Genomic DNA, 26,309 nt, shown 5'->3' with positions numbered 1-26,309 from the left:
AGCACCATGACGACATGACGACCTTGTGTTGTCTAGTTTCTTAGCTGTAAAAGTGCACCTGCATTCTAGAACGACCTTGATTTCTTGCAGTCCCTATCCTGTACATCTGGGGTGGTGGACCGAAAACCTATGAATGATTGCTCTGTCGACTAACAAACTGCTCTGCGCAGACGAGATTGGTTGGCAGTCTTCCCATAAGTAGATCGGATGTGGATGTCGGGTTTGAGCTGGCTAGATGCATGATTGACGCTGTTCTCCGCTACTCTGGCGACTATAGAAGTCAAAGAGCATCATGTCGGGCCAAGTTATACCTTAATGAGACCCAGTCCTCAATTTTCAAATACTGACGGGGGAATGTGCGACTGTTATTAGGAGGCTGGCTGGCTGGCAGGCACGTTTCGCTGCGATGACTTCAAGGAAAGGACGAGGCTGGTAGCAAAAGATTAAAAGCAACAAACCTTGGAGGTACCCACCCATCTCATGCTCCTTGTTCCAAAACCACAGTGGCATTCTTTCACCAGCAGTCATATCTCGAATACCAGGTCGTAGCGTTAGTCAGATTCTCCTTCAATCAGCCGTCCAGAAGACAAGAAGCTCCCTGTTTTCTTTCACGATGCCAGTCATCTCCTCCAACGACACTACCAACATCACCTGCACCGACATTTACTCTTGCTTCAACATGTCTCCCCTCGGGGGTCCCGTCCAAGGAGATCTCGTTCGACGCTGGGCCTCCTCCGGTTTCAGCTACTCCGCAGGGAGAACCAACGATACCCTCAGCTGGGTTCTAGTCGGTCTCTTTTGCGTCTTGGTCCTCGTCGCCCTCATGACCTGCTGCGGCTGGTGCATCGCCCGGAGACGCGTGCACAAGCGCAGAAAACTAAACAATATACCGAGACACATTCCCATTCCCAATGGCCCAATGTCGACCGTACCCCCAGTCCCGCAACCACATGGTGTCGCCCCCGGTGCCGCCCCCGGAGCTTCCACGGTTGTGCCACCACCTGTCGCGACAGTGCACAGATGAAACCTCACCGGCCCAAAAATACCATCCTTGAGTCGTGCATGCCGGTCATGATGGACAAATCTGGGATTGGGAGGATATTTTTGTGTTTCAAAGTGGTGGTGATGGGTGGTCGACATGCTTTTTCACTACATGAGAACCAGTGTGCGGGAACGGTCTGGTCTGTTTGTTGTGCTCCATACCCTATGCTCACATCGACAAGCATTACCATGAATTAATGCTAAACTATTGAATGTTCTTTGCTTTCCATTGCGCTTTCAGATGAGTCTCGTGTTTGGAACAACTAGCATGCTCCCAAGTGATAAATTTCCATCTCCACAACCAGTTCATCATTTCCCATTAGCATGTGCGTCATTATAGTAGTGAATCTATGCCTCAAAATCAGCTTCAATCCCCAAAATGGTCGCTTGATCACTTTAAACTCACCGTCTGATCAGCACAGCCACTGGGTGTCTGGTACGCATAGGCACCAGTGTTGATGTACAACTTTTGTCCAGTGCAGACGAGCCAAGCTGCAAGGTTTTGGCGCTGGATCTCGGGCGTGCTCCAGGTAAGAGCGTCGCCCTGGAAAACAAAAGTTCCAAATGTGTTCTTGGTCGTGTTGAACGAGGTGCCCAGGGTGCGCTGCGGCGGCTGCGCCGTCAAATCGGCGGGCTTTTCGACATTGAGATACAAGGGCGCCGACCCGGATCCCGTATTGGCCACCAGTTGTCCATCCTCGACCTTGTACTGTCCCGCCGTCGTGTACGATTCCAGTATGGCGACTCCGGCCTGGTTTGCCGGTTTCGTTTGGAGGTATTTGTGATAGTTGGGCGCCACTACGGCTCGCACCCAGTACCAGCCCGACTGTAGGGTGGTTCCAGGGCCCGAGGCTTGGCGGGATTCGAGGGTTGGTGTTCTGGCGACAAGAGGATGGGCGATTGCGCCCGTGGCGAGAAGCACGCAGAGTGTTGACATGGAGAGTCGCATCGTGAGCAGGTATTTGCTTTGTTGCTTGGGAGCCGTCAGAGTATGGTATTCTGCCCAAGTTGGCCGTACTCGAGATGTCAAATGAAATCGTCCTTGACAACGAAAATTACTTTGGAATCCTGGAAGTGTCGTGTCTAATACATACTCATAAATACGGACTTGATCCCGCCGACATATCCCAATGGGGTATTGAGGATGAAAGTCTTGGGCCTCGATGGACATTTACCCGCTACCAAATCGCGTGGTTCACTCGTGGTGGTATGCAACTCTGCCCCCGGTCCTACTGAGTACAACATATTCTGCATTTGTTTAAAATCATCTTCATTCGTTCTCAAATTTAGCCTAAACTTTAAGCTGAGTACAAGTTGAGTGCCCAGCTACGCCACGTGGATGGAGTAGTTCATCACGAATATCTTTAATGAATAATGACTAAGCGCTCAGAAATCATCAATACATTTTCTTACCACCGATAAGGCCAACTGTCATCCCGCGCAATCTCAAGCTGAGCACTATAAATGCGTTGATCCTCTGCATCATCAAACTGCAGCAGCGTCACTGCCGTTGCGTTGTTATCCTCTGGCTTGATAAAATAAGGCCCATCAACCTCGCACTGGGTATAGTTTTCGGGCACCGTGCCATTGTACAGAAAGGCGCGCACGTGTTGAGCCATGCAATTGGACGGCATGGCCAGCGAGCAGTGGCCGTAGCCCTTGAGCTCGACAATCTGGGAGCCCTCAAAGGCGGCATTGGCTGCGCGGGCCGAGATGAGGGGGCAGACGGGGTCGAACGTGGTGCTGAGGATCAGCAGCGGATACGCCGTCTTGACTCCGTATTTTTGCACAAAGCTGTGCGTTTTGGGGATGCGCCATTGCTGCTTGCTATACACTTGACTGTTTTCCATAAAGGCAAACAGGCTCGAGTTCATAAAGGGGAGGATCATGTCCAGCATGCTCTGCCGGTCTTGGGGCCATATATCCGGACCAGAGGCGCCGTCGTTTTGCTCAATCATGAGGGTAGTGTCCAGGTCCAGGATGCCGGACCAAGGCCCATCAAGACCATATGCTAGGAATGCTTCAGTGGCGTTGCCTTGGAGGAGTTTGGCAAGGCGATCGGCCAATCCATACCAGTTCGCCGGCTTATACAGAGCAGGGAACAGGCCCGATAGGATGATGTCCTCTCGTGTAAGGACACCCCAGACGGTATTGTTGACATAGACACTCAAGGGCTCATTCAGCTTGTCGGCAAAGTCGAGAACCTTTTCCTGTAGTTCCTCTTTTGACTCGGCCAGAGAGGATAGTGGACAGTCCTCGCCCGCCTTGATGCATTCATCAAAGAAGCCGAGAAGTACGTTTTCCGTGTCGGCCAGCTCTTCGCTATCAATCGGGGTTTCGTACCAGTCAAAGTTATTACCAACGCCATCGATGATTACTCGTTCTGAGCGTTCGGGAAATAGCGTGGCATACGTCTGACCCAGCGTTGTGCCATAACTAAATCCCCAGTAGACCATTTCTTGCTGGCCGACGGCATCAAGAATGCTGTTCATATCGGCTGCTGTCTGCGGCGTGTTGACATAGCCGGCATGTTCGCCCATGGTGTCGACGCAAGCGCGGACAAAGTTTTGGGACCACGAGTACACCTCTGCACTGTCTTCAATCACCTTGTTGGCGCGAACTTGCGAGCGGAGCTGTCTTGTCTCTTCATTGGGGTAGCAAGTCGCCTTTGGCCTGGAGCCATTGACGCCCCGCGGATCAAAACTGAGCAGGTGGAATCCCTCGCCAATGATGGCATTCAATTGCTCTCCCTTGCGCCAAATGAATTCCGTGCCCGAGCCTCCTGGGCCACCAGGGTTCAGAAGGATGTTTTGCGTCGCATTTTTGCCTCTTAGTCGAATGAGCGGAATGCTGAACGTCTTGTTACCAGAGTTGTCGGGGTTGTACTGGTCCATGGGCACTTCAATCTCGCTGCACTCGAGCTTTCGTCCAATGAGGTCACCACACTCTTCCCAAGTAATGTTTTCGCCGGGATACTTTAGCTTGCCATCCAGGCTCGCATCAGAGTGATGACAGAAGTGACGGCTAGGCTTCCATATCTGCGACCTGTTGAATTGGAACCAGGCAAAGCAGAGCAGCGCGCCGACCGCAAGGTACTTGACAAGACGCGACGAGCCCAAGCGCCGCCTTTCTAGGCCGTCAATGACTGAAGACCTCTTTTCGTCCATGATAAGTTTGACGTATTGATTTATTTGATGAGGTGGCGAAGAAGGATCAGGACTTCTGCCTATCATCTTTATAATACGTAGAGAAGTCCGAGTGTGACTTAACCGTAGTGGGTTTAGCTTGGTTGGCACAGTATTCGGGATCGGTGATCGGAATGAGACTCTATCATGACAGGAGTTCGCTTACTACGGTGTAAGCAGGGGTCTGAAGTACAGTAGTCTTGGATGCACATTTGGTGGTGGGTGGTGGTGACCACTGACCAGTCCAATACAATCGTGGATGCGCCGTTGGTGGCCGATGGTAAAGTCAAATTCCTCAAAATTCCCCAACAGATGGAAAAGGGAAAGCTCCGAGAACTGGAAATTCGGGTTTATCGATGCCAGGACCAATATCTCCCATGGATATCCCTTGCGCTCATTGAGATTCATCACCTTCTCGATCCTTTGCTCTGGCTAATTCAAGCTTTGCCAAAATAATTCATGAGAGTATTGGACTGCTTTGGCAAAGGGTTCTTGACCTTCTTTTTGCTCGGGCTGCCGTCCTCGGGCTTTTTACCAATCTCGAGAACCTCCATGAGCTCTTCGAATTCAGCCTTGGGCACGATACCACCACTTGCTTCCTTGTGTCCCCTGGCAAACGACTCGCCCAGCCGTGCCCGCAAGGTCGAGTCGCATGCCTTGTCGGCGATACCCCTTAGAACCTCGATAATGTTGACCGGTGGGTCGCGAGCTCGCGCGCTACGTGGGATGCGGCATGAAAAGTTGACCATACCTGGAAGATAACCTTCATTGGCCACGAGAATGACCTCGAGCTTGGGCGACTGCAAGTGGCCTGCCCACCGAGTCGCAATGACGGGGTGTATTTGCGCCGCCGAATTGATGCGAAAAACGGCAATCTTGGCATCTCCAGAGAACTTGGGCGCCGTGTGCGTACACCTCTCAACTTCGGCATTTACTTCTGCGCGGGCAGCAAGCAGCGTCTTGTTCTTGAGGAGTTCTGACGGCGATGATGCCGATGTCAATGCTTTCCAGGCGCCCGGCACGTCATACGTAGCTGTCCGCCGCGGCGCATTGATGAGCGACACTGCGTCATTTAACGCTTTCTTTGTATATGTCTTGAATGTTGGCTTCATGTCTGGAAATGGAGGTTCCCATTTCAGTGTGTTTCCCAAGTCCCCGTGTGTGCCCATCACACACAACCAGTCGCATTCCTCACGCACGCCTTCATGGAGATGAGAACAAATATGATATGTGAGTAGCGAACTCGTGGCCACGGGCGGTGAGTCGCAAGCCGTCACGTGTTCCGCACCCTCGGGGAAATCACCCTCCAAAGCATGGTGATGATCTATCACCAAAGCCTTGTGAGGTGCGTCAATGACTGGTGGCGAATTTCTGGAGCCCTGATCCAGCACAAATACGTATTCGGGCTTGTGCGCTGCCATGGCAGTCCGTTCGGCATCGTCATGGATATTGCCGCCTTTTTGTAAAAGGTGCGCCGAGATCAAATTCGGATCAAGTCCAAGCAATACCAGTGTCTTTTGTAAGATGGCACCCGAGGTCAGGCCATCTGCATCCTTGTCGGGAACGATGAGTGTTCCTTTCCCTGCGGCAGCACTATCTCGTCTTCTTTAGCAAGGCCACATATATGGAATCAAAAACATGGAAAAGTATCACTTGTACTTACCACTCTAGTATCCTCTTTCTCGCTGTCTCGATCTGATGATTTGGAGCTGGCCATATAATCTCCCCAGACTCATCGCGTAGGGATGGAGTCAAGTGGTACTCGGGGACCTCGACGCGCGGCTTCTTTGACTTTGGAGCAGCTTTCGAGCCTGCCGAGGGTGCGCTTCTCTTCATTCTTGCCTTTTGAGTCTTGTCGGCCGCGTTGGCAGTTGTGCTTTTGGACTGTAAAATGCCTTCGGCAGAAGCTGGCTGACCCAGCCACCTCATAGAATTGAAAGTACGATGTTGCAGTTGCAATCTTTTAGCTCCGATTGAAAGCCTAGAAAGCATGAGTCTGCATTTACAAGGCAACATGACCCCCCAATCAATGCTTTAATGTTTTGATTCCTTTCGTTATACGCAGTATTAAAATGATTGTAAAGGCACTCGAATAGTGTACTGCTGCTGGCGTCCAAGTGACGTCAATGACTGAGAGCCCTGTACTTTTTAGCAGCCCCGTCCCCTACAGCACGGGCTTCCCGTCACTAACGCGGTACTAGACACGGGCGCTACTTTGCCGCAGCCAAGGCAGCCGAAGCCAGGCAGGCGCGCCTGGGGGTTCTTGGCCTTGAAGAATCACTTGATTTTCCTATGCCAAACGCAAACATGAAAGCTTGCATACGTCTATCGAGAAATCAATCGCTTATATGCCATTACCACTCTATATGATTCTATATTCCGTTTTTCCACCGCCCGAGAGTAACCGAGTACCAGCCAGAGACGGCCCCTTAGTTATACTTGAGCTTCATCTCCTCTGGTGTGAACTGACGCGTGCGGCTCCTCAGGTGCTCAATCCGTTCCTCCATGGTCCAGGCCAGCTGCTCCTCACCAATAGGCACGAGGCACTTGGCCAGGTGCTCATAGTCCTTGGTCAAAAGCTTGATTGTAATGAAGATGTAGTCAATGTTGTGAAAGACCTAGCCAGTTTCGTTAGATGCTGTTGCGCGTATACAGAAATGAGAAGATTGCGATGAAACTTACCAGCGCATTTTGCGACGCATACACGTGTCTTTGCTTGAGGAAGGAGTTGGGGTGTTCTCTCCAGTGTCTCATTGGGTTCAAGTGGTGAGAAGTGTGGTAGCCATCGTTGAAAGAGTAACGGTTGCTCTGATTGTACGGTTAGTATATTCTCAATCCATTCTCCGCCATCATTGACCGCATATAGTGCAAACTTACAGGAACGTCGATGAGCGTAATGCTCGATCGATAATCAGAGTCTGGCTCCTCATTGTCGACAAACGCGTGCTGGCCCCAGTTGCCCACCATCATGCCCAGGCGCATGAGAACAAAGGGAATCAGGAGGACGCAGATGGCGGCTTGTCGGTTGTACTTGAAGGCCGAGTACAGCAGTCCGTAGCTGCTCAGCTCCCAAAAGAGGGTCTTGACGGCCAGGGTGTGTCTCTTCCTCGAGACAAAGTAGAGCGGCAGCTCGGCCCAGACCAACACAATGAAACGACCGACGTAGTGCAGAAAGTGCAAGAAGCTGTCCCGCTGGTAGCTCATGGTCGAGGACAGGTCTCCGGGTCCATTGCCCTCGACGTGGTGGTGCTTGACGTGGTGGTAAAAGTACGAGTTCCACGTGTGTCCCATCAGAGGGTCGAGCAGGTAGGGGAACGTGTGGTCGAAGAAGCCGAGACGCTTGTGCAGAACACCGCGCATATGAATGTGCTGGTGCATCATCAGCGTGTAGGCGCCCATGTAGGACAGCTGCATCAGCGAGTGCAAGACTCCATGGATCCAGGTAAAGGACCCAAAGAAGAGGTAGGCGGCACTTGGGACCGAGGTGGTAAAGTACAGCAGCAGATGCGTCAGCATCACCACGTCCGTCTCGACCCTCACAATGGACCTGGCGGCTTGGATGTAGTGCTTGAGCACGTATTGGTTGAACGGCCTCTTCCAGTCAATGCCATCGTAATCAGTACCCTGGAAGACGGTGGGCTGGAAATCCGAACTGGACGGATCATTGAGAGCATTGAGGTACGATAGCGTCCTCTCGTCCTCGTCGCTCACTAAAAAAGAGACTCGGTCAGTCTTGGTTGTTTCTTGGCTCCCCGAGGGCGAACCAACTTACAGCTTTGCACATGATCCTCCTCCTGCTTTGCATCCTGGGTGCTCTGCCGATCAGTCCTGTTTTGGTCTCCCTGGTTGCGAGCTTCGATGTCTACAGCGAGAGCCTTTAGGACCAGCCGGTCCGCCTTTGTGAGTCCATTGTCGTATACAATGTATTTTTCCATGATCCTAGTGGGGGACAAGAATTGATCGTATAGTCGCTCCAATCTATAACAGGGGTCCCTTTTTTTTGTGTGTGCGCCCAGAACTATTAGATAAAAAAAAAAAGTCCGAGAGTTGAATGCGAGTCTGTTCCGAGGTTTCCTTTTCTTGCAACGCTCGAGTCAGACCGGTAGGTAGTATAGAGTACCAAACTGAATAGGCACGGCTTTCTCACTCACTCTCCTCGGGGTAAGGTGTTTTTTTTACTTTGACTTATTCTTGATGATGTAAATTTCGGGGACCCTTTACTGAGAATTGGCATGTGGCATAAGCTCATCTCCACGCCAGCTCGCGCACGGGCACTGGGCACAGCAAAAAAAAAGCTTCGCATACCCCCTTAATCAGTAGAGATTTCTTAGTGTCGAGCATTGGCCAGCACTAGTGGACTTGAGCCCCTTATGGACAAATTTGGATCTTTGCTGGCGATACGTAGCAGGCAGCGGGTAGGGAGTTTGGGGCTATTAGTCAAGCGATTTCCAGCCCTGGGGCTAGACCGGCATTTGCCAGTTTGCCCTTGGTCTGACTTTCTAGGGGATCTTCAAAGAGCGGTGATCATTCAAGGGGGTGTTTGTACACTGTAGGTTGGCCATGTCCATTGGGTCCAGTATTACGGAATACTACAGATCAAAAACCTCTCCCGCGGTTCGGTGAAGAAACACAGTCAAAACTCTACTGGCAATCATGTCGTGACTCGTTTTATTACTCTATCCAAACATTCCAGATTGCCCGCCTGTTGCCAGAGTCAAAACAAGATTGCCCAGCTACACTAGTCACCCACTGGCATGTCAATGGGTTGCAAGACCAACTGCTTGTCGCATGGATCGTTGGGCCGGGCCGCGTAGGCTCTTGTGTTGACTTGGCTCTTGAGCTGTCCATTTGCCCCAGATGATGGCCATATTTTTACTCAGTAAAACCCCCTTCAAGTAGCGGCGCCCCCCAGAAACGTTCCAAAAGAAAGTGTCCACTACTACTATCGAAGAGACTTGTTTAGCGTTTTGTCTCGTACGTGCGACTCCACCATCTTGCGATTTCAAGGGTCCCCCAAAACTGAACATCTTCTCGGCGCCCTGTTTATTTTCGTTGGGTTGATCCGTTGATCAAAAAAGGCTCCGACTATCACAACATGTGTATGCAGAGACGTCTTTTCATTGGCAGTGGGCAGCCAACGGCACAGTAACGAGGCTCGAGCATTATTGGCCGCCTCAAAAACTCGCGCTTTATACGCTTTGGGCAGTAGATTGTGCACATATAGGCGATCGTAATGCTACCCTGCATGCGCCACAGTCGTCGGGTTTCAGCTACTTGCATTAAATCTATGGTATCTATTGCTGGTGGAGAAGTGTGCAGGAAGAAGATAGGGGTATTATCCTGTGTAACCACCTCAAGACATTTATATCGCTCGAGGCCATGTAGAAAGAGTCTCTCGTTTCCGCGATAGAACCAGGCAGTGGTACTGTTCATACGGTCGTCGCGTGCATTTATAGTACATGTAGCTATTTTACTTTTAATCATGGCCCTTTTTTCTGCCAGACTTTCATTCCTCAACTGTATTTTGAGAAAGCTTGTACAGCGGATACTGAACAACGGTGATGCACAATCTGGCGCGCGCATGAATCATACACGTTTGGGCGAGCGCTGAACTCTTCCCAGAAGATGATAAGCAGAAGCATAATGGCCTATTCGTTTTGCAGGCTTCTCCCTCTCTTCCATAGCGAGCCAATGTTTCTAGCTTAGCCTAATCATTTTACCAATGCTCTGAAGTTATAAACTACTGACATGGATCTTTTCTTCTATGATAACCTGTTTGGTAAGAATCTGGGAATTATTACTGTCACTACATCAAAAGCGTTGCGACTTTCGACATGAACTTTCACTCTGAATAAAACATCGCCCGTCTATTTGAAAATTGCATTCCACCAACCATATACTTGAGCTACAGGCGCAATGACTGTTGCCAACTCGGGGAAGAACATAATGAAAGACGTGCAGATTCAAAAGTCTGACGTCTCAACCAGCAACTTTCATTTAATGTTGAATGTCTGAAATTGGCTCGCCATGCTTTTAGCCTCCCTTGTGAGATCTTGAAAAGCCGTTTTCATGAGGCGACCAGTCCAAGACATGGCGGGCATCTTGGCAATCAACAGACCAGACCGCACATAGCTATCGTCGTCGTCGCTGCGCTCGAGAATCAATGCCGTGATGACTTGCACCATTTGCGAACTTGCGCTTCCCAATAAGACGCATGCCCACTGTTTATCTTGGCGGAGCTGTTCATAGAATTCATCTTCCGTCGGTGGCCCTTGGGACATGGCCACGGTGGCTGGATGGCCATAGAGCTTCCACTGCTTTGTCTGAGCATCGTATGAAAGGTCGGAAGCTTGAATTACCCGAGAATGTATCGTCAAGACTCGGTTGTTGGAAGAAAGTACACCATATGACACTTTCTTGTCCGCTGACCACTTTGAGCCACGACCCGTTTCGCCCAGAGTCATTTCACGATTGCGGAATCTGGTGATTTCAATATTCTCGCCATAGAGCCTCTCTTCCACCAACGCGTCTTTGGTGGGATACACAATCTCGGATGCCCAGCCAACCCACGACCACGAAGGGAATTCCGTCCTGCGCCGGGGCCGTTTGGACGCGTCGTCGTCCCAACAAGAGTACTTGTGTCTCCACGACAGGGCTTCGGCAAAAGCATGGAGAGGATCAAGTTTGTGATCAGAATGGGGATATGGGATCGCCCAATGCTGGAGCAGCGGCTTTGGTATCTTTTCGATCTTGTGTATCAGCCCCAAAAAGGCGTTCATCGAGTCTCCGTCAAAGCTAAGGTTTCTGGCCGAATACTGCTGCGACCAGATCAGATAACTGTCAAACAGGGCAGAAAAGTCCATTTCCTCGACGCTGCGGACACGCTTTGCCCCTACAGCACTGGTGGTTCGCCGTCGATGGGATTCAAAGAGGCCGGGGCGCATAAAGGTGGCGGCCCTGGTGTTGTCGCGCTCAGACAAGCTGGTCAAGGACCCCGAAATACTTTCAAAACAATTCATCGCGTTGCATTCAAAATAGACTTGCTCCTCGGTAAAGACCAGGCGCCGGCGGCTCAGTAGTCCTTCCTGAAACGTCCAACCCCGGGTATACCACCTGGAATCACGAACGACGCCCTGAGGATCCTTGAGCGTTGATGTGATGTCTATATTCTTATACTTGACCGACGATCCCCTGGCGCTGGCTCGCTCCTTGCCACCAACCCCCGGTAGACCGTGGCGTTCGTCGGTGCCCGCAGCTGCAATAATGGCCAGCTCGGCGTTCTGGTAGATGAGGTCCATTTGCTGGATCTGCTTGAGTTTGATCTCTGGGTTCTTTTGGTTGATGCAGTATCTGTCAACCCACAAATATCTAAATCCAAGTTGCTTGGTGACAGTTATGGCATCCTCGATTGTCGCGGGTAGCTTTTCGGGAAGTGGCACTTGGTCCGCGTTTGGGTCTTCCGGCTCGCTGGGGGCAGAGGACGGCGAGGGAGGACCCCATACATAGCTCAAGGCAATGTATGGCTGCACTGCCTGGGCCGTCTCGACCATCTTGGTGTCGCAGTCGATCCACCTGAATCCATCAATGGCGACGGTTGATGCTGCATCCTGTTGGCAGAGTTCATCGTGGTGGTGCCGGCAAAAGTCAAACCACTCTAGTACAACGGACGGTTCAAAGTGTGGTGACACGGTGACAGCATTGAGGATAGTCTGCTCTGATTCCTTGTTGGTCAAAACGAGGCAACCTTTGGATGCTGTTTGCAATTCTAGTGCCTTTTGATCGTCCTCTGAGCTCGATGCATCAAAATTTGCTGGCACTACAGCCAAGAAGATCATCTCACCGAGCTTGGTTTCGCGCGAGCTCAAAGGGTTGCTTCTTCGGTGGTTGAAGAGAAAGTAGTCCCTCAGCAAAAAGCCCTGCAGCTCGTCGCCGCCACCGTCGTCTCGGCTCTCATTGCTTGTTGTTTCCACCTTGGAGGCCAAGAGCAAGCGACACAAGGTACAATTGGTGTCAATAGCTTGACGAAACCGGTTTCCGAGCTCGGCAATGAAGATTCCCGTCTTGGAACTGCTGCGCATGTTGCGGACGCTGTCGACCAGATTGGCAGGATTGAGGTTCGCAGCGTATCGAGCAGCAATGGCGGATTTATTCAGGCGCCAATCCCAGTCGGCTAGATCTTGGGACTGGTCCGACAGGTCCTTCATGAGCTCGAAACATTTTTCGCACAAATGAGCATCATCGGTCTGTTGCAGAATTTCTTTGCCCTGACCGCCATCTGGCGGTGACTCGATCTTGGCATCCATAGCGGCCGAGTGACGATGCAAAGGCGTTTTCTGTTTGCAAAGAAAGGACAGTAGATGATATTTGAAATATCAATTTATACCTAGGTAATTGGAGTTTCAAGTTGAAGAAAGGATAATCCAGCCCCAGCTTGATTAGGAAATATTGCCAATGCCAGTAATACTTATCATTGAGTGGCTATTTATTTATAGATCCAATGGATATGGCCAATGGATATGGTGTTCCTGTCAGATTTTAGAGCCTTCTTGGACTACTAGCTAATCAACCCGCATCTGCGCCGCAATAGTGCAGAACACAATACAATCCTTGATTGAGGCTCAGCTATAATACATGGTCTCACCCCCAGCGAGACAATCCCATCACAAAGGCATAGTGTATCAGGACGATCATCCCACCATGTGACACGCTTCAACGTCACTACAGGCAATCGGTTAAAGATGTGATAATACTAATGGGGTATATTCTTTGGCCTTTGTTCTAGATAAACTAATTCATACCTCGCTGTATTCATCCCACATTCATTCATACAGTCATCCTCGTCCAGTATCATAGCTCCCCTTGCGCGTGCCTAATAAAGGAGGGATCTACCCTGAAAGGCTACATATCTTGTTCATCATACAAATGAACTTCCCGTGCTACATGTAGCATTGGTACGTGTGTATAATAAAGGAGCGGATAGGGGTATCATCGTGGCAATGCGCCTTCTAAAATTTGACAATGCAAACCAGCCACCAAAGTAAATAGAAGTTTGAGAGGGAAAAGCGGCCCCCAGACAGGGTCATATCGTTGTTGAAGCTCGTCTGTTTCAACTGCTGCCAGACGATGAGGAGCTCTTGGCGTGTCGCATCTTGAACAGCCTTCGAGCCGGGTCCTTTTTGTTGCCCAAGGAAGATCCGTACAAGCCAGACGGATCGCGAATCGAGTCGGGCTTGATGTGCGACGACGGAAAGAAGCCGACCTTGCCGTCCTTGGTCATGCCCGACCAGCACCATGAATCGTAGCTCAACCCTGTCGCATGCGTTAGCCATGAATTAAAAGGAAATACATATCCTGCTTTGTAAGGAACAAGCAGCTCTCAAAGAACTTACAGCTCACGTTCGTGATGGTCGTGTTTTTATCAAAGATGAGCCAGCCGGCCGAAACGTCCCGGGGCTCCCACTTCCACCGGGACACCACCACGAGCCCGTCATTGTTGGTCCCGGGTAAACGTATGTCGCTCTTGGGCGGTGCCTCGACCTGCACCAGCTTGGCCGGGAACGAACCGCGCACGCCGTCATGCCAGCCCGTGCACCACTTGCCGCCCCAGGCGTCGGGGAATTCGACGCCCACGATCCGGGCCCCGGCCAGGAACTGCAGCACGTCGCGCCGGCCATCCGGATCAGTCAGGGGTCGGGATCCTTCCTTTTGCAGCTGAGGCTGAAGGGCGACGGCCGTGGGTCGCCGTGTCAGCAGCGGTGCCTCGGGGATGATGGGGCTAGCAAATTGTGGACTGGGAAAGTGCAAATCATAGTCCTCGGCCTCGGTACAGTTGCTGCCGAGGTAGCCATACAAGACAGTAAGCCCGGGGATCTGTGGCAGCGGCTGCGGGTGGTGCGAGAGGTGGCGGAAGAGCTGGCGCTCCGTGGTGAAGACGGTGGCATCGCCCTCGCGCGACGTGTAGCCCAAGTGTGCGCAAAAGATGCATCCATACAGCGCGCTGCCCTTGGTTTCGGCAGCCAGGTGCGACTTGTACAAGAAGCGGAGGCGGTAGTTGACTCCTTCTGTAGTTGCGTTGGCTCGTTCTGGTTGGGTGCCATGTAAGTCGCGCGTGCTCGAAAATATCTTGATTATGAATGTGGATTCACTTACTGTCTTTGGCCATGTCTCGCCTAAACTCTGCGGCCGAGTGGGAATATTCACAGTTGATGCACTGAGTTACCGTCTTGCGTGGGCCCTTGGACGATATTAGCATCTCCTACGTGTCCATTAGATTGTTCACATCAGAACTCACAAAAGATATTGCCTGGTTGGTACCCAGTGATAGGGCCACATCACTCATCGAGTCGTGAAAGACAGCTGAAGTAGGAACAACTGAGTCGATAAACATGGCCGTCTTGGTAGCCTCTTGGTACCGGCCGTTCTTGAAAGCAAGAGCACCTTCGCAAAAGCTCTTCATCTGGTACAGTGAACTGTCCGGTCCAATGGAGCAGTTTTCCTCGCGTGAATACCAGACTGGCTTGGGGTTCTCGTTGTCCTCGACGCGAGGTGTGACTCTGGGTGGTCTGTACACGGGTGGCTTTGGGGCGCTCCTCGGCTGTTCCAAGGAAAGATCCTTTACCGATGCGTCGGATGGTATATTTGGTCTCCAAATTTGCCGTTGAAAGAATTCTGGTGGTAAATTCTCACTGCCTATGGAGCCGTGCGAAATGTGCGACACGTTGGACATTGACCCATGTGATCCGTGTAAAGACCCAGCTGATCTCTTTGTGGGTGAATATGGCTCCATACCATGTACCAGTGTTTCCTGGGAATTCTGTACTGGCAGACTGGTTCTCAAGTCACCTGTGGGAGCACTTGTAGACAAGCCACCATAAGACGATGCATTATTTACGCTTGACAACATGGAAGCTCTCCGTGTCTTTGAGGCTTGACTGATTCTGGGCGTTGGGAAAACAATGTCGGTAGCAAGAGTATCGCTTTCGACAGTGTATCTCTTGGTCCTGGCAGACTCGGTGCTTTCCTCGCTGAACCGTCCAATGGGCGAGTCCTCTGGAATCGTTTCTCGTGCCAACATGTCGCGCGGCGACGAGAGTTGGTCGTGAACCCACGCACTCGTCCAAGGCGTTGAAACCTCTGATGTTGTCTGCCTATTTTCTCGTAGTTTAGGACTATTCGGCTCGCTCAAGAGATTCTGGATCTCATCACCAAGGGCTTCCACATCTGAAGGTTGCTGCGAATTGTATCCTCGCGTATCCGACTGTCCAGCCCCAGACCATTGAAAACTCGCCTGAGAATAGTGGCTGTCGGAGCTGCTGGTCGACGGAGCCAGTGACTTTTGTGATTTTTGTGACGTCTTGGAGCTCATTCGTCGAAGCATGTGTGCCTCGCCGGGGCTACTGCGGATGCTGGTAGAGAGAGCACGACGCGAGTGGCTGACCAGGGGAGCCGATGTGGCCTGTGGTGTAAAGACTGTCTGGTCAGTGCTATAATGGCCAGTTCTGGTCGCTGGCCTCGATGTGATGATCAATGGCTCAACTTTGCTGGGCCTCCTCCGAGGTATTGCGGGAAGTGGCGGGAAAGCTGCCGGCGACGGCAAGGCATCGCCAACTCTAAGTCTCCTGATGTTGTCGATCAAGCTGAGCGCAAAGGCTTTGGAAGCCGCCTGGAGCTGAGCGAACTTGGTGGCGTCAAAGGTATCTACCTCGATGTAGTCATCAATGTCGTATAGGACATCCTCCAGCTGGCGTTGGCTTTCGAATACCTCATCTATGCAGACGTCAATATACAGTGATCCTATAACCCTTGCCAAGACTTTGGCTTGGCATTGTTTCACTTACCGCAGTTCTTGATGGCATCTCGAAATGCATCGCCATGTCTTTCCAGGTGATCTAGTAGGAGCGGCTGCACTTTCTGGAGAGCTCGTTCTCCCTCTCTGACTACAGCCCGTGCTGACCTGAGCATCACCTGTGACAACTCTGGGTTCTCCAGCCGGGCAGCCTCTCCATTGGTGATGGCTTCATTGCCACGCTTGATAAGTTCTCTGAATGGCTGTACCAGTAGGTCTTCCACCTCGACCGCCATTTCTGCGGCAGCCACCGATTGAGAAGTTAGAGACAACAAATATCGCTTGTGTATAGAGTTCTGATGCTGGATTCGGAATATATGATCAGTGAGAAGTTGATCAGTGCGTCTTTCTTCGCCTAGCAATTTTGATTTATTTCCTCAAGCAGGTACAAAGAAGCGAGAGTTTCACAGAACGAATCGAGCATATGACACATGGGAAGTGGTAATGCCAACACCAATGCCAATAATGCCGGAGCCCATGGTCTTTTCTCGGCTGCTGCAACAAAAAGTCTCTCGTGGTTTCGGTCGTTTTTCTCTCCCAGGCCAAGGGCAGCAATCGGTCGTTTGGCAACCGGGCCTTTGTATAAGTCGGGACTCGAGAGGTTGACTATGCGGACTCGATTCGCTTTTGCATGTAAATGAAAGCAGTAATTGGGGCAGCTGGGCGCGATTGGCCGGCGCACCGTCGGACCCTGGGCGCCTAGGGACGCTTTCGGAAGGTCGTGGTTTCGTCCCCATGTGCGTGAACGCGTAGTGGTGGGGATGATAACGACCCTTGAGCTTCCACTTCTGGCCAGCTCAAGTAGCGCGAGTTTGGGGACTGTCTTGAACTCTCCAAGATATTTGAAGGGCGAGAGCTGTCTTTACTGTGCTGCTTTGCTGCCCTTATCCAATCCCTCCCCTCACAGTTGCACCAACTTGCCCGCATCTCGCACCCCGTCGGGTAGTGTGGAGCGATAGTCGAGATCGTATATAGCCTCCACGGCACGAGACCCACGGCCAGGTCTTGGTCGCAAGCATGTCAACAGCCGGTATTTGGGATGAGCTGCAGATGAAATGGATCGATGCGTTGCCGCCCGGCGGAGAAGAGGCTCATCATTGCCGTGACGGCGGACAAACCTTGATTATGCGAACCATTGCATTGATTCCTGGGCGCGACGTTTGTTCCCCCACACAGTCCCATTTCGCGTGGGAGGCCTTGGGTCGTCGATACGATCAAGAACTTCCTGAATAGTCGAATGACATCACATTTGTGCATGGCAACCAACACATATTTTGCTGCACCTTTGTTGAGGCCTTTTGCTCGGGATCTAGCAAAGTCGTAGTTTACCATGCATCCCACGTCGAAAGGCATTATACAAACCCGTACGGTCTGGAGAAGGAAACATCTTTGCTTGGCAAACATGTACTCCGCACCGGCACGTTTGCATTAGGCATTGCAGAAAACGGCGTCCTTTTTCCTAGGCCTAGCCATTTGCGATTTGATAAGGACTTTTCCCAGCATTCTGAAGCTCGCCAAAGTCGACTCGTTTTCTTGGCCTCTCGGTAATGTGATGTCTGCATGGCATCCTAGTCACGAATCCTCGCTTATGTTCTGTAGTTCAAATTTGGTTCGGATACACCCTCTCCTTCCAACATCACAAGTGGCTAGCCACCGTTGAATCCCAACCCTGCCGATGCGTGGCTGGACCACTTAATGTCGATGCCCAGCATTGTCCCAGTCTTTCGTCGTATCACGTAGTGATGAGACCATTGTGGGGAGATGGACATGAAGATATAGAGTATTATGAATCTCTATCTTTTCGAAATTATCGTTGAAGGACAGCTGGGAGATATGTGGGATGATCTGAACAAGCCAACGATTTTTCAGCTGATGCTGCTGCTGCAAGTGGCATGGAAGTCCACAGTTTTGTCGCCATCAATGGGAGGGATGATGGTTGGTAAGTTATGGTAGCACTGGTAGCCGCGACCTACCTACTCCATATATCTATACGGAAGCGTTCAGAGACGCAGACGTAGTGGTGGGCAAGGCTAAAGCCATCCCACTCCAGGGAGGCACCCATTTGAAGACGTGTAACTATTTCTGGGAGGCTGTTCTTCAACAACGTCTACCAGCAGCATCCAAGATAGAATACTAAAAGGTATAGTACCTCTTGCAGGGGTCCAGCAACAGCGACCCTTGACATCGTGAAGTTGATATCTTGTTCGGAAATGATATCAGAGCCTCGGCGGACATGACAAACTAGACGCAAGATGCTTTGCCAAACACTTTTCGTGATCGAGGCGAGCAGTCAAGGTGGCGAGATATTATCTCATCAGCACATCAAAGGAGCGGTTATAATTCGCAATATGGAAATGTCATTTTGCCTTCTTCCCTTGACGTAAGAGAATCATGGTAATGTTTTAAAAAATTACTCCGAGCCGCGCAGAGTCGGCTATAGACTGTGGCTATTATTCTCTTCAAAACAAGGTCTGCGTCTGAGACTCGGATGAGCACCTAGGCTCGGACATTGGGTTTCTGTTTTTGCATGTGCTTGCTCGGCGGTCACAACATGCGACGATATCGGATAGATAACCCAGGCTTGCCATGTAAACTTTCAGGAAAAGGAAAATATTGGGACATGGCGCCGAAACCTTGCGACGTACAAAGGAGATAACAATCATGACTAGAGTTGAAAAATTCATCTCCAGCCCAAGCCCAAAAGATTGTGAAATAATACCTTGATTCAAAGTGCTTGTTGTATCTATCCTGTTCTTGTTCTACGTACCACACTATGCACACTCATGAGAGTTGGAGTTTGGAGAAAATACTCCACTGTCTTGCATTTTAGTCACACATTTATCGATGCCATTTCGGGAAGCTAGGTGACTGCCGGCTCCATCTCAACCCCACGAACAGGATTACGCACCGATCACGGACATGTCGGGATCAGCATTTGGGGAAAGAATTTTCTCTTCTTGCAATTTCAACTCAAGTTGAAATAAGCTCAACTTTCCATCAACCAACATTGCTCGGCTAGCTCAGTTGGTTAGAGCGTCGTACTAATATTCTTCAAAAGAGAATATCAAGTTATGCGAAGGTCCTCAGTTCAATCCTGTGGCTGAGCAATTCTTTTGCCCTTTTCGTCATTGTATACTTTTTGGTCATGTTAGCAAACTCTTAATCCCACCTGGGCACATGCTTTTTCTTATTATTCAAGTTTGTTATCCGTCTCTCTTCTTCTACAACCGTCTACATCCTACACATGTATAATGGAACCAAATCTTTATGCCAGTCACGTCTCGCAGTAGTCCGGCACAAAATACATAGTTGACATGTATGGCCTTGATTCGTCTTGTCTAATTTTGAAATCTTCCCCAACACGTCCCGACTTATTAGACACTCACCGCTCTCTCGCTCCATCTCATCTGCATAGCTTCGAACCACCTAATCTACCTAGTACTTCCTCGTCTAATGTAAATTTCCTGGTGGACCCCTAATTTGTCCCAATTCCCATCCCGTACGTAACACCGTCGACCTATACCCTATTATGCTTCCCGCCATCATCCAATCATTCAACAATGATTCCAACTGGTCTTCAACAGTAAATACCCCCGGGGATGTGGTCTAGTGGTATGACGTTTCCTTAGCATGCGATAAAGCATGGAAAAGGTTCTGGGTTCGATTCCCAGCTTCTCCATATTTTTGCGTTTTTGTGGGATGGATGTGGTTGTAGTTTTTGGCCATGTTCAATATTCATGTATACGAGGAAGCGGGTTCGTTTTTGAACACCAACTCAACGAAAGGTTGCTCAATAAATTAAATGAGGTAAAAGGCACAGCTTTCAACGTTCTCCGAGGTGTTCGATCATGTGAATTGCTCGTGAGAGGAGCCCTTGTCTTGGAACAACGGCAAACTAACCTTGGTGGTCGTTGGTTTACTCGGGCATTACGTAGGGACCTATGTTATTTTCAAGACTCTTGAAACAGAGAAATATGAATCAAGTGCAATTGCTCTAATATCAAGTTTGTAAGGGGGAAGGCAATTCACCAATATACTGATTGATACGTTGGACAGGATCATTCTGTAGATTTGACATGAATACCGGCACGATAAGCCCCACGTTCTACGATAAGCCAATGGCCCCCAGACCCCGCTAAAATTTCCATGTCGGCAAGCTCAACTCCAACACATGCGGCCAAAGAGCAGCGTGCCCATTGACTCACCTCGAATACAATAACATAGACCAAATCATAGAAAGGCCCCAGTCGGACACAAAACAATAAATACATAAGAAGCACCATGGACGTCGATGCCCCCCCGCCGGCGTCCCCTGCGGCCGACCCAATCGACCCTTCCACCTCTACCAGCAACAACGACAACGACGATTCCGACCCCATCGTCTCATCCTACGCCGTCTTTAGCAACCAGCCGCCGACGTCGACGCGCAAGATTCTAATCCTGCAGCACCCCAACAAGCAAGGCCCGACGCGTGAACCTTTCCAGACCCTCTCCGAGGTGCGCATCAAGCCCAGCTCGGGCATGATCGAGGTCGACGTGCCCCTCAGCTACCACGATGGCTCCTACGATCGCGACAAGGGCATGCGCTGGGGTCAGGCCCTAACGCGCAGCATGAACCAAAAGAACGGTGGTAGTCACGGTCTGGCGGGTGGTTTCGGCGTCGGCGTGCCCGCCCCGCGCGCCGGCCGCCCCCGTAAGGAGGAGGATCGCGACACATATGACTGGACCGAGGCGGTGCGCCGCGACCAGGTCCTTCGCACCCAAACGCTGGGTGGCCAGTACGCCGGTCGCAACGCCGACTTTGGCGACAACGAGTGCCGGTGGATGGTTGGAGTCTTCAAGGGAGGCAATCTACACCTCACGCCCGCCCAGTCGGAAATTCAGCTGCGCCCGCAACTTCACCACCTCGACGCCGCAACGGAACAGGACCGCCTGACCCGTCCGCGCGATGGCCCCGGCCAGGGACCAGGTCTCGCCAAGGACGGATCCAGCGCTGGCGGTCCCGCGCCCGCGCCCAAGGCCATTACCATGACCATCAAGTCGACCGCCGGCGGCGACCAGCCCAGCACCGAGACCATGGCCGACCGGCTGCGCCAGGTGCAGATGGAGCACTGGCAGAGGCTAAAGTACGTCGAGGACGACAAGGACGAGGCCTGGGAGCTGTACCAAAAGACGCTCATCTACCGGTCTCCAGAGTTCCAGCAGGCCGCCCAGGACGCCGGCAAGGGCAAGGGCAAGGCATTGGACGTTAAGCTGGACGAGGACGAAAAGGGCGACCTGCAGAGCAAGGCCATGCGGCTGCAGACGCGGTGGAGCGAGGAGGATTACCTGCGCGGTGTTGCGGGCAAGGACAAGGAGGGCGTGCTAGAGGGCTACGGAACCACTGCGCTGCCTGGCATCAAGCCCGAAGACGTGGTCGAGGAGGGCAAGGTGGATGCCGACGGCAAGAAGACGGCTTCTGCTGCTGCCAAGGGCAAAGGAAGAGCAGCCACGGGCACGGCTGCTGCTGCTTCTGCCAGCACTGGGACGACGGCAGCAGCAAGAAGGGCACCAACAGCAAAGGCCAAGGCATCCACCAAAGACAATGCAATGGAGATTGATTAAGGCGTCAAAGACGGTAGATATCTGGCCGACCTGTTGACTCGAGTGGGTGACACCATTCAACACTTTGCCATTGTTGGTACAAAAAACATGGGGGATCCTTGATGTGTCAGGCTTAAAAGGGTTGAGGAACTTGCATCGACAGGCGTTTATACATGGCATTGAACAAGGCGTTTAGAGGGACATGAAGGAATTGTGGTTGAAGGAATTTTTATTCCTATTGAAGGCGCGGTTTACTGCTTAATATAAAATCAACTATTCTGACAACATTGTTTGGGGCCTTGGCCCATGCTTTGCATCTAGTGCTCGTGAAGAAAGCTTTCTAGATCTCTACTCTTCTGCGTTTTTCATCATATTCCCGTGCAACTTCGAAACCACCCTCGCCATCCCGTCTGTGTTCCATTAGAACAATGCCTTGAGCTTCGTTCTATAGCCCAGGAACCAGTCAGTCAGTCGGTCGGTCGGGTGCTGATCCCAATAGATCAATGATTGATGCACGCAGGCGACCTTACCATGTCAGTCATGACATGAGCCTGTTTTCAGATTAAGACTTCTTCCTACAGGTCCTGCATTTTGATCTTCCCAATGCGGAAAGGCTGTACTCTGTACTCTTTCAATATACATTGGAGATTTTAAAACTCCTAGAGCCGCTCTTCCTACTGGAGTAGCTCTACGTCCAAGCCAATGGATCGCATGAAGAGGTTGACATTATCAAGGCGCTGCTTGGCCATATCAGCTGGCAATGCCTTGGACATGGCCACGGTATCCATAACGCGGTCCTTCACAGCAAGGACAAGTCTCTGCTGCTCTTCGGGACTGGCACCAATACCAATGGCAGCCAGGAACTGCCAGACGTAGATGTCTTCTCCAGACGTGACGGTGCCCGGGAAGATGCTAGGGAGAGTTGGCTCCAGGTGGTTAAAGAAACCGTTGAAAGTAGCAGCCCTAGTCACAATGTTAGGTATCATTTTACAATTATTTGCAACAAAGGAGTAGGAGTTTGGTACCATTGCTGCCACAGTTGCTCATTGGCATGGCCACTCTGCTTGATGATCTCGGCTCGGCTGAGGATCATGGTCAGCATGGAGATGCCGACGCGAGTCCGAGCAATTGTGTCAATGTTGAGGCGCTGAATGATGATACTGAGGACAGCAGTGATAATCTGCAGCTCGGCATCTGCCAAAAGATTAAAGAGCTGAGGCATCACAGCCATGGAAAACAAGTCGATACTCTCACGGATGTTGGCGGAAAGGTTGATAGGCTCTCCAGACTGGACTTGAGCGCCTTGCACAACATCCAGCTGGTCAAGGTGAACAATGATCAAGGTGAGAATAGTCGTCCGCTGCTCATGGCTAAGTTGTCGGAAAGCCCGAGGAATGGCCTTCTTGCCCTTGGGGTACGACAGGAAGGTGATAAATGGGTGCACCTGTCTAGGGTCAATTTGCTCATGGACCTTGAGCGCATCCCAGAGCTGTCCATTCAGCTTCTCCGCCGTAGCCTGCCATTCAGCTTGCTGTTGAATGAGTTCAGGGCTCGGATTGGGGGAAGGAGGCGGCATGGTTCTTTCATGATCCTCCATCTTCATGAGAATGGTGTAGACATTCTCAATCGCGCGAAGAGCCACCTTGCGGTCATTGACACTGACAGCACGCTGAGCACTTCCAGGTCGTGCATCTCCAGTACTCTCAGTGCGCTTGATATTTAGTAGGGGCTTGGGCGTCTTTGCGTTACTGAAAGAGATCTTGCCAAGACTGCCCTCAATGACGAGCTGCTTGTTCTTTGGCTTATTCTTGGCAGCCTCAACGGCGCGCTGCACTTGCTGCTCCATACGCTGGACATGGTTCTCTGGGCCACGACCATGACGTCTCATACCACCATGACGATTGCCGGTCTGGAACAAATATGTCTGGGCAAAGTTGCTGAGAGGCTGGTTGGGATTGGGACGGTTGACAGCCTTGAGGGAGCTGTGAACTTGATAGTAAAAGTCCTCGCCCAGGGCAGCATCGGATCCAGCCTCTGTAGAATCGCCAATTGCAGACATCAATTGCTGAAGCTGGATTCGAGTGATGAAGCTCTTATCGTGGGGTGTCATCAAGCCATTGTCGCGAGACAGCATATGGATCTTGTGGTTGCGCTTAGCACGTCTGGCCTCAGCATCGAGGAAAGCTGCCTTCTCGTGCTCCGACAAATTGGCCAATTGGCCTGCAGGCACGGCTGGTCCCTGGCGAGAGAAGGAGTTTTGTGCTTTGTGAGAAGGTTGTCCGAGACGCGCAGCATCACCCGACAAGCGATTGGGGTTCTGCAGGATTTGAGTGGGTGTAACCGTAGGCTGGTGGTGCTGTGCAGGAGAGTCTGCCGGCTGTGCCAGTGGGCTGGGGACGGTCGGCGCGGCATGCTTGGATGACGGTCGCTGCAGAATGGTGATCGGATGACCATGCGGACCTCCCATCTGAGGTTGCTGAGACTGTCGAGTATCGTGAGCAGGGAAGCCTTGGGCATGAAGCTGCTCCTGCTGGGCGTAACGAATATCGGTAAAATCTTGGCGAGGATGCTGAAGGTGCGGCTGCTGAGTCTGGTAGTGACCCTGAGGAGGCTGCTGGACGGGCGTGGCCTTGGGTGCAGACTGGGCACGCATTGCTGCCTCGACCTCCTCGAGGCTCATGACCTTGCGACTGGCAGCTTGTGGTGCTGGCTGGGCGGCAGGGGTCGGTTGCTTGGGCGCCGTGCCCCAGATGGAAGCATCAACCTGGAGATCAGCGACAGGCTCTGGATCCTGATATTTCTCGTAACCACTGCGAGTGGCCTTCTGGGCCGTAGGATAAGGCGCATATCCGTGATAAGAGCCAGTTGCTGCAGCATGGCTCGCGGAAGAGGGAGCCTTCCCGAAAGGCTGATGGCGGCTGAAACGAGCATGCTCCTCCTCCATAGCATCGGCGACCTTGGATGTAGCACCAAAGAAGTCAAAATCCTTGCCAACCGGAGCAGACGAGAAGGCATCTTCGCCACCAAAAGTATCGTCGTTGAACGCGTCGTCGGTCTCGTCGAGCTTATCGCCAAGGCCATCATACGTATCCTCAAAATTCAATGCTTCCAGCTCTTCGTCGTACTTGGACAAATCGGCAAAGGGGTCGTGCGTCTGGCCGAAGCCAGGCGCAGCCATGTTGTGACCAGACATGGCAATAGTCTTTTCGCAGGGCGATCGTTATTTCGTGGATGATTCTACAGCCAGAGTTCGTCAGCCAAGTTTATGGGGAGTTGAAATGGTGCTGGCCAGAAAGGGAGGGCCAGATGGTTTATTTTGGGAGTGTCTGGTGGGGCGGTCAAAAGCGATTGTGCTCAAGCTGCAACAACCAACTGCGCAACACTGGAAGGAAGGTTGAGCAGATTGTTGTAGCGACCAAAACAACAATCAGAGACAAGTGACAAACATATTGTCTAGGTGGGGGTTGCGAGAAGCTACACGATACGCAAAATATCGCGATGTCATGAACGTGGGGCAGATGGTAGTAGACGGGGATGATAGTGCCGGCCCTCGTCGGCCAGACAGCTCCAATCCCGGGAAACAACACAACAGGAATGCGAGGATAGATGTAGCCTTGTGGCAATTAGAAAGTGACTCACAGCTAAGAACGTTCAGGAAAAAGCTTGGTTGGAGTGCTGGTTAAATGCTGAATCATGATGCGACTGCAATCGAACTGATTGGAAAAGTTGCCAGGCAGGTTCGCCGATTGTCGCAGTTAACCAAGACAATGAGAGTTGGATAAAAGGACCAAAATAAGGCAGAAACACAGCAGAAGGACCGAGTCAAGAAAGACGTCAAATGCAGGGTGGTAAAATATGATATTGAAAGGGAGGCCAGAGTCTGTGACGAGCCGGCGACGAGGCAAGATCACAGCTGCTTCCGCGCACGGATTGGTGATGATTTGTCCGGCGAGATGATGTTGGTTAGGTCGGGCCCCCATGGTTCATTCCAACGGGTCCAAGCGTCCGGGCGGCGAGACCCCCGGCAACAGGTTAATCCTCACCGAAGATTGTTTGACCCAGGCCCCTAGGTCCCGCCCGGCCGCGGGTCATGGATGGATTGCTGTACTACCTACATATGTACTAATCAGCGTCAAGGCAATTGGATTTGCCCACCCCAGATCCGCAAGGTACCCGGCGCCGGCACTGCTGACGATCTTCTTCTACACCCTACATACAGTACCTACTACTGCCTACACATACATGAAAACAATGCACAGGCTTGCTTGCATGTCCACAACGCTCAATGTGGAAAGTAGCATTACAAGATGTGCGTTAGTTTCGGCAAATGTAAAGAGTTCTTGGGACCTGCATTAATAATCGTACACTCTTTCTCTTTTGTTTGTTCTTTGGTGCTCTAGACTTTAGTAGTATCGTCAAGGACATCTCCAGCTCATGTTAGACGCGGCCTTTGATTGCCACAGAAATGATGCCCAGCTACCAAATCAGACTTGAGAGCACACCTCATACCAAGTGTGCAGGTAACCGCATGCATTGCGTGATATCTTGCGTGATTTAGAGCAGAAAATAGTAGAAAATCGACAACAAAGACCTGCGGACTGGAATAATGGATTATCTGCGACTCGCGGATAAGTACTGATTGTCAAATTGCAGAC

General features: G+C 51.4%; 9 protein-coding genes across 9 annotated transcripts; 2 read left to right on the top strand and 7 right to left on the bottom strand.

The window, feature by feature from the left end:
• Positions 1 to 613: 613 nt before the first annotated feature.
• Positions 614 to 1,024, top strand: PFICI_04296 (uncharacterized protein; the record flags this gene model as incomplete). Its single annotated transcript, XM_007832877.1, has 1 exon — positions 614 to 1,024. The coding sequence occupies one exon, from the start codon at positions 614 to 616 to the stop codon at positions 1,022 to 1,024; it is 411 nt and encodes a 136-aa protein (XP_007831068.1).
• Positions 1,025 to 1,350: 326 nt separating this feature from the next.
• Positions 1,351 to 1,990, bottom strand: PFICI_04295 (uncharacterized protein; the record flags this gene model as incomplete). Its single annotated transcript, XM_007832876.1, has 2 exons — positions 1,351 to 1,389; positions 1,448 to 1,990. The coding sequence occupies 2 exons, from the start codon at positions 1,988 to 1,990 to the stop codon at positions 1,351 to 1,353; spliced, it is 582 nt and encodes a 193-aa protein (XP_007831067.1).
• A 460-nt stretch (positions 1,991 to 2,450) lies between these two features.
• Positions 2,451 to 4,208, bottom strand: PFICI_04294 (uncharacterized protein; the record flags this gene model as incomplete). The annotated part of the gene is made up of 1 exon (XM_007832875.1): positions 2,451 to 4,208. One exon carries the CDS (start codon positions 4,206 to 4,208, stop codon positions 2,451 to 2,453), a length of 1,758 nt encoding a protein of 585 aa, XP_007831066.1.
• A 455-nt stretch (positions 4,209 to 4,663) lies between these two features.
• On the bottom strand, positions 4,664 to 6,062 carry PFICI_04293 (uncharacterized protein; the record flags this gene model as incomplete). Its single annotated transcript, XM_007832874.1, has 2 exons — positions 4,664 to 5,819; positions 5,890 to 6,062. 2 exons carry the CDS (start codon positions 6,060 to 6,062, stop codon positions 4,664 to 4,666), a joined length of 1,329 nt encoding a protein of 442 aa, XP_007831065.1.
• A 593-nt stretch (positions 6,063 to 6,655) lies between these two features.
• On the bottom strand, positions 6,656 to 8,161 carry PFICI_04292 (uncharacterized protein; the record flags this gene model as incomplete). Its single annotated transcript, XM_007832873.1, has 4 exons — positions 6,656 to 6,844; positions 6,909 to 7,034; positions 7,104 to 7,936; positions 7,999 to 8,161. The coding sequence occupies 4 exons, from the start codon at positions 8,159 to 8,161 to the stop codon at positions 6,656 to 6,658; spliced, it is 1,311 nt and encodes a 436-aa protein (XP_007831064.1).
• Positions 8,162 to 10,219: 2,058 nt separating this feature from the next.
• PFICI_04291 (uncharacterized protein) lies at positions 10,220 to 12,529 on the bottom strand (the record flags this gene model as incomplete). Its single annotated transcript, XM_007832872.1, has 1 exon — positions 10,220 to 12,529. One exon carries the CDS (start codon positions 12,527 to 12,529, stop codon positions 10,220 to 10,222), a length of 2,310 nt encoding a protein of 769 aa, XP_007831063.1.
• Positions 12,530 to 13,332: 803 nt separating this feature from the next.
• Positions 13,333 to 16,307, bottom strand: PFICI_04290 (uncharacterized protein; the record flags this gene model as incomplete). Its single annotated transcript, XM_007832871.1, has 5 exons — positions 13,333 to 13,535; positions 13,616 to 14,308; positions 14,376 to 14,460; positions 14,518 to 15,992; positions 16,064 to 16,307. The coding sequence occupies 5 exons, from the start codon at positions 16,305 to 16,307 to the stop codon at positions 13,333 to 13,335; spliced, it is 2,700 nt and encodes an 899-aa protein (XP_007831062.1).
• Positions 16,308 to 20,352: 4,045 nt separating this feature from the next.
• PFICI_04289 (uncharacterized protein) lies at positions 20,353 to 21,675 on the top strand (the record flags this gene model as incomplete). The annotated part of the gene is made up of 1 exon (XM_007832870.1): positions 20,353 to 21,675. One exon carries the CDS (start codon positions 20,353 to 20,355, stop codon positions 21,673 to 21,675), a length of 1,323 nt encoding a protein of 440 aa, XP_007831061.1.
• A 653-nt stretch (positions 21,676 to 22,328) lies between these two features.
• On the bottom strand, positions 22,329 to 24,832 carry PFICI_04288 (uncharacterized protein; the record flags this gene model as incomplete). The annotated part of the gene is made up of 2 exons (XM_007832869.1): positions 22,329 to 22,617; positions 22,680 to 24,832. 2 exons carry the CDS (start codon positions 24,830 to 24,832, stop codon positions 22,329 to 22,331), a joined length of 2,442 nt encoding a protein of 813 aa, XP_007831060.1.
• Positions 24,833 to 26,309: the final 1,477 nt, after the last annotated feature.

This window comes from Pestalotiopsis fici (genome assembly GCF_000516985.1).
Source record: "Pestalotiopsis fici W106-1 unplaced genomic scaffold PFICI_Scf_3, whole genome shotgun sequence".
NCBI classification, from domain to species: Eukaryota; Fungi; Ascomycota; class Sordariomycetes; order Amphisphaeriales; family Sporocadaceae; genus Pestalotiopsis; species Pestalotiopsis fici.
This window is presented reverse-complemented; position numbering and strand designations above follow the sequence as displayed.